Source organism: Sebastes umbrosus, chromosome 3, assembly GCF_015220745.1.
Source record: "Sebastes umbrosus isolate fSebUmb1 chromosome 3, fSebUmb1.pri, whole genome shotgun sequence".
Classification (NCBI taxonomy): Eukaryota; Metazoa; Chordata; class Actinopteri; order Perciformes; family Sebastidae; genus Sebastes; species Sebastes umbrosus.
This window is the reverse complement of record NC_051271.1, coordinates 37,913,063-37,919,217: the sequence shown is the minus strand read 5'-3', so window position 1 is coordinate 37,919,217 and position 6,155 is coordinate 37,913,063. Positions and strand designations below refer to the sequence as shown.

The following is a 6,155-nucleotide window of genomic DNA, read 5'->3' as shown; positions in this document are numbered from 1 at the left end:
TAACAGCCCCCTCATTTGTTAAACAAGGCAGAAATGCATAAAGAAATGTATAAAGAAAAGAATACACTAATAAATAGGTTTGGGAAAATAAGTAAGGGGTGAAATGCAAAGGGAAAATTGTGCATAAATAAATACATGCATAAATACATACATTTAAAAATAGATATAAAATAAATAAGACATAATTGCAAAAATAAATAAATTAAGAATAATTACAAAAATAAAGGAAAAGATAAAACAATAGTGCAAAAATAAATAAATGAAGTTAAAAAATAATAAAAAGTAAATAAATACAAGGGAAAATTAAACAGACTAAATAAATAAGGGAATTAAAAAAAAAAATAAAGTAGCAAATTAAAGAAAATATCAATTTGTCACATTTTTAAACAATTTGACATTTATTTTTAATATTTTTGCTACATTTAATGACATTTATTTATTTATCGAGTCATTTATTTATTTACTAATTTGTTTTTGATTTTGGCAGGTTCCGTATAAGCCAACAACAACAGCTGTCAGTGTGTCAGTGTGCTGACTTGACTATGACTTGCCCCAAACTGCATGTGATTATCATAAAGTGGGCATATCTGTAAAGGGGAGACTCGTGGGTACACATAGAACCCATTAACATTCACATATCTTGAGGTCAGAGGTCAAGGGACCCCTTTGAAAATGGCCATGACAAACACCATCACCAAAATTTAGCACAAGTTTGGTGCGTTATTTAACCTCCTTCACGACAAGCTAGCATGACATGGTCAGTACTGATGGATTCATTAGGTTTTTATAGTTTCGTATGATATCGTCATTCTAGCTTTAAATCTGAGCCCACTACATCCTCCGAAAGATCTATTGCTTTAATGCGAAAACCAAATTAGTGGCGTTAAAACAAATATGCATTAACGTGTTATTATCGCGTTAACTTTGACAGCCCTAGAAAACATGTTAATGTGAATGGCCCTATCTAGAGCCAGAGTTAGGTCTGTCTGTTCTGGGCTGGAATCATAGAAAAAGGACCCGCTCCATATGTAGATATAAACGGCTCCTTGAAAGGTAATATAAACACAACGATTCTTATTTTCAGGTTATTATCCACAAAAGAAAACATACTTATTTATATTATATTACATTTTTGCCAATAGATCCCCCTAAATGCTACACACTGCTCCTTTAAAAACTTGTAGTCTCCAAGCCCAATTTGAGAATCAGGATTGTTTTCTCAGACTTCAGAAAGCTCCCTGCAGAGCTACAGAAAAAATACAGTTGTTCATACATGCTGAGTAGCACTCATCATGACAACTCAACTGAACTTGTTGGTGGAGTGCCCCTTTAATTACAAATGTATGATTTGTCTGAAAACCCTTTCCATTATATGTTGTATTAATTAATTGAATATATAGCTATAGATAAATTGCTTCACTATGAACTCTGGGTCTTTGAGCCCGCTGAGGATCTGCCTTGCATATTCCCATATGTATATTCAATTACATTACAACAAAGCAGTGGACACACAGTAGGCAGGAGCTTTCAAGGCCCCTGGAGTCCTGGGCCCCTGGGGCCGTTGCTCTGTTGGAATTCCAGCCTTGGGCTCATGGTTACAGTGAAGTCATTAAAATATAAATAGTTCACAAGTGACTTTAAAGATACTGATCTGGACTTAGTAATGCTCTGTTAAGGCATTGATTCTCAAAGTGGGGTCCAGGGACCCCCAGGGGGGGTAAGCCTATTGTGTCCATTACGTCCACCCACATTAGCTTGGGGCCAATAGAAACTCTGATATGATTGTGACGCATCAAGTCAGTCTGTCATGAATCAGTCACTTCACTCAGGGTGCAACAAACCGTTCCTGCTGCTTAGCTTAGCTTAGCTTAGCTTATTAGCCAGCTAGCTAGCTAGCGAGCATGGAGAAATATTTGAGTGTGTTCCAATCCACGTACTTCCAGAAGTACACTTCAGTGTAGTGCACCTTGTGCACTCTGTACTCACTTGAGTAGTGCGTAAATTTCAACGGTGTAGGGTCGTCTCAAATCGAATACTCTGTGGCGCACTGACAGGAAATGACGATTGCAACATTTCACCGCGGCTCGCTACCCGCTACCCGCCAAAATATCTTCTGAAAAAAATGAAAGCAGAGTGGAAATTACGTTTCCAACGTCGTCGCCTACGCCTACGATGTGTCTACATATGTCTACGTATGTTTGAATAGTGGTCGTGGTCCCGCCCCTTCCGCTGCGTAGCCAAAATGGCGACTATTGAGTGTGGAAAGTGTCCAGCGTTCCACACTCAACGATTTGACCGTTTTGAGTACAACATCCGGGTACTTTGAGTGCACTGCATTTTGCTGTATTTCCCAGTGTGAACGCACTTATGCACTCAAAATAGTAAGTGTAAGTACAGAAGTATGCAGATTGGAACACACTATTTGAGTCAGTCCACATTGTCAAGTGATACTAAGCACAAACTAGCTAAATAGAGTGCTACAGGAATGAGTCCTAAAACCTTGAAATGAGTTTGCATTTTAGTACTTCCGATCAATGTTTTCTTTGAATGGGTTTTTAGTTGGATATCTGAAATAAGGTCTGTGGATAACACAAGCTGAAGAGATTTTAACGTTTTGTTCTACGACATAAAATACATCAATAAACACCCCACTCGTGAATTTTGAAGCCTTTATGTGTCTTAAAAGAGGTTGCTTACAAGCGGCTAAATGAGATGACTAAACGTCATCCCGCTGACTCGTCCTCCTTTACAGCCTCGTGGTGTATACTTGCGCTCATGCGACCGTGGTGTAGTTTGTTTATAGCCTAATGTTAGCTTTTTACTTGTGGTGATTACATTTATTCTTCAAAACTCATAAAAGTGGTGTTCATTTATGGAGATTATCCTGAACAAAATGTCTAAGTATCATAAAAGTGTGTTTGCCGCGGAGCTTATTCTCTGCAATAATCCAAAACCCAATCCAAAAATCCCATTGGCTTTTTGTCGAGGTAACCCAGGGCGATGCTGACTTCCTGGTTGGCTTACAGAAATACGTCATCACTGGAGCACTCTATTGAGGAAATATGACAACAGTCATATCGAGTTTGGTTTTATTGAGAACAGGGACGGGAGACCAAAATGCGTCACGTGTCTCCATGATTCAAATTGAAATGTGTTCTTGTTTGTCAAGAATAAACAGGTCTGACGTATTAAGGTTGAAAAGTTTGTGAATACAAATATTTCCAATGAGAGTACAAATTGTAGTAAGCATTATGCTTCATTGGTGTTATGACTATGATGGGGTCCTTGGAAAATGTTCTCCCCTGTAAGGGGTCTCTGGCCCCAAACAGTTTGAGAACCCCTGTGTTAAGGGACTTAACACTGCAGTGGGTAGAAATGGAGGCAAATATGATTAAAAAAAGTTATTTTTATAAAACGGTCATTATATACTGACATATACAGTAATGTGCATGAGACAAGTAATCTGAAAAAAATCATGTTCCTGTGTCCACCGGTGCTCCTAATGGCATCTGCAGTATTTCACAGACCAGAGGAAAACAACCAATTAGAGCCGAGCTAGAGCCTGCCGTCTCTGAGCAGCTGTCAATCACTCGCGAACTCCGACCAAACGGTCAAACTAGGCAGCGCTGATCAAATATGAATCAATATTCTGTTACTGTAATGCCTATTTTTCTCCTCAGATGTTTTCAGAAACATCTTGTAGTGTACTGTTTAGCTGTAAAATTAGAAAGTTTGTGACCCAGCAGCTATGTTGAGATCAGTTGAGGAAATACCAAGCACTGCCCACCAGCCGGAGCACAGCCAATAGGAACGCTCTCTCTCTGAAATGACCTGTGATTGGTCAAAGTCTCCCATCACGAGCTAGATGTTCTAAAGCCTGAAAACAGAGCCATGAGGAGGAGCAGAAGTCTAGTTTTCTCTCAGAACACTTGGATTACAACATGCTGAAAGGTTATTATGGAATTTTGAAGCTTTAATGCATTTTAGATTAGATCAAATTAGATTACAAAACTTTATTAATCCCCAATGGGAAAACTCATTTGCCACCTCATCAACTCATACAGACAACCAACAATATAGACATTACATTCAAAGTGCATAACAAATAAACAAATAATTAACACCAGAAAGAGCCATTTGAGACATGATTAACATCTGAAAGATATATCTACACAGCCCATTAAAACCACATCTTGCTGAACTAAATAAAAAGGACAAAAGTCCCCTCTCTAAATGGGCTTCTTTTGCCACCGTGCTTGTGTTGCTGCTGCGTGCACAGGGGGGCAGTGTTTGGTCGTTAATTGGCTCCTTCATGTAGAGCAGACTGCTGCTGATTGGTCGCCCGGTGGAACATCTGTATCCATATCTCCAGCTGCTGAGCCCGTGTCTCCGGCCAGAAAGCTGCTCATGACTCAGAGCCTGGAGAGAGCCTGGAGAGAGAACTGGAGAGAGCCTGGAGAGAGAACTGGAGAGAGAACTGGAGAGAGAACTGGAGAGAGCCTGGAGAAAGACTGGAGAGAGACTAGAGAAAGACTGGAGAGAGACTAGAGAAAGACTGGAGAGAGACTGGAGACACTGGAGAGAGACAGACACTGGAGAGAGACTGGAGAGAGACAGAGACTGAAGAGAGCCTGGAAAGAGACTGGAGTGAGAATAAACTGATCGGAGATCCCGTTATATCTCGCTGTACCTCTTGTTGTGCAGACAGAGCGGGATTAAGAACATTTAAAGTAACAATGCACATAATTCAGACCTAAAAATAAATGATTCATATTGTCATATAAGCGGGGAGGAGAAGTTGTGGAGCCCGGAGGAGAGGAGGAGGAGAGGAGGAGGAAGAGGAGGCGGAGAGACAATATGACATGAGTGAACAGAGTGAAGAAGACTATAAACCCGGCTGGTTAACAACCGTTGCTTCATTAATGATGTCACACCAACAGCACGTTCCTCGTGCAGGAAGTCACAGACAAACATATTTCTCCACTAGCTTTATTCCAAGTAGCCTCGAGGACGTGCGCGTGAAGCCCATCCCACTCCGTTCCCTAAATTCAGTGCGCGTGCTGTAACGCAGGAGGCGTTTGGCGCTGGGGGGGGGGGTTTCTACCGGCTCCTCGCGCTCAGCTCAGCTCAGCCAGCACCGGTAACCTCCAGGTGTGCTCATGCTCCTGTAGTTCTCCTCTAGCTGGCATCAGACACAAAGGAACAAGCTGCACTTTTTTCCTTCTATTTTAAGGTGACCGCCTTCAACAGCGCGCCGTGCCGTGCCGTGCCGCGCCGTCCCGTCCAGCCTGTGTGTGTGTGCGGCTGAAGGCAGCGTGAACACCGCTCTCTGCTCGGATATATTGGTCTGTGTCTGTCTCACCCAGAGGGGATCAGTGCATGCTCTAACGCGCCATCGATAAGTTCCTGATCAGATCGATCGATGGTCTGATGGTCGTTGCGTCAGCGGAGGAAGTCTGAAGCCGAGCCGATCTCCTAATGGACCGCTGGATTGTTAACATGACACAGCGATGAGCGTTGTGCTCCGTCTCCCGTGCTACTAGAGACAGCCTGATCTGATCTGATCTGATCTGATCTGGAGCCGCAGCAGCTGCCTGTCTGTCTGTCTGTCTGTCTCTTCATGCAGAGCCTCTGCAGGGTCAAGATGCAGTTCCGGACTGTGCTGGACGTCAAAGTCGTGGACGTGGAGAAGAGGCGCAATCCGTCCAAACACTACGTGAGTTAACCTGCCTGGTGCCGGCCTCCCCCCCCCCCCCCTCATCTTCATCCATGTCAGTCACCTTTATTCTTCCCACCTTGTCCCGTCCAGATGTGTCAGCAGCGGTGTGTGTTTGGTGTATGTGTCTCTGGCCTGCTCCCAGTCTCTCAGCATGACACCCCAAACTGCTGCATTTAGTCCACTAAATGTAGCCTAGCCTGCTATGTGTGTGTGTGTGAGGAGCACAGCTAAGCTATAAGCTCACTGCTAGACTCTTGTTCAGCAAGAACACCTGGTTATCAATAATAAAGCAAACCATTACTAACAACCCCCCCACACAGTATCAGCCAGACATATAGTCCATCATCACAAGTGGCTGTCATAACTGTGTACTGTCAAGCAGCCTGAGCAGCATCAGCAATGGAACCTGCTAATAATGCAGGTTATTATGGTTATT

The 6,155-nt window shown here is 42.7% G+C and overlaps 1 protein-coding gene across 6 annotated transcripts in view; it reads left to right on the top strand.

Moving 5' to 3' along the window:
• Positions 1-4,559: 4,559 nt before the first annotated feature.
• Positions 4,560-6,155, top strand: part of sh3pxd2aa (SH3 and PX domains 2Aa) — a 145,995-nt gene continuing 144,399 nt past the window's right edge. For 2 of the 6 annotated variants that reach the window (XM_037764126.1, XM_037764125.1), the window contains exon 1: positions 4,562-5,716. In XM_037764126.1, the coding sequence (XP_037620054.1) occupies positions 5,621-5,716 (96 nt within the window). In that variant the 5' untranslated portion in view covers positions 4,562-5,620. Of the gene's footprint in view, positions 5,717-6,155 lie in introns of all 6 variants that reach the window. The other 4 variants (XM_037764128.1, XM_037764127.1, XM_037764130.1 and 1 more) reach the window with 3 other exon arrangements.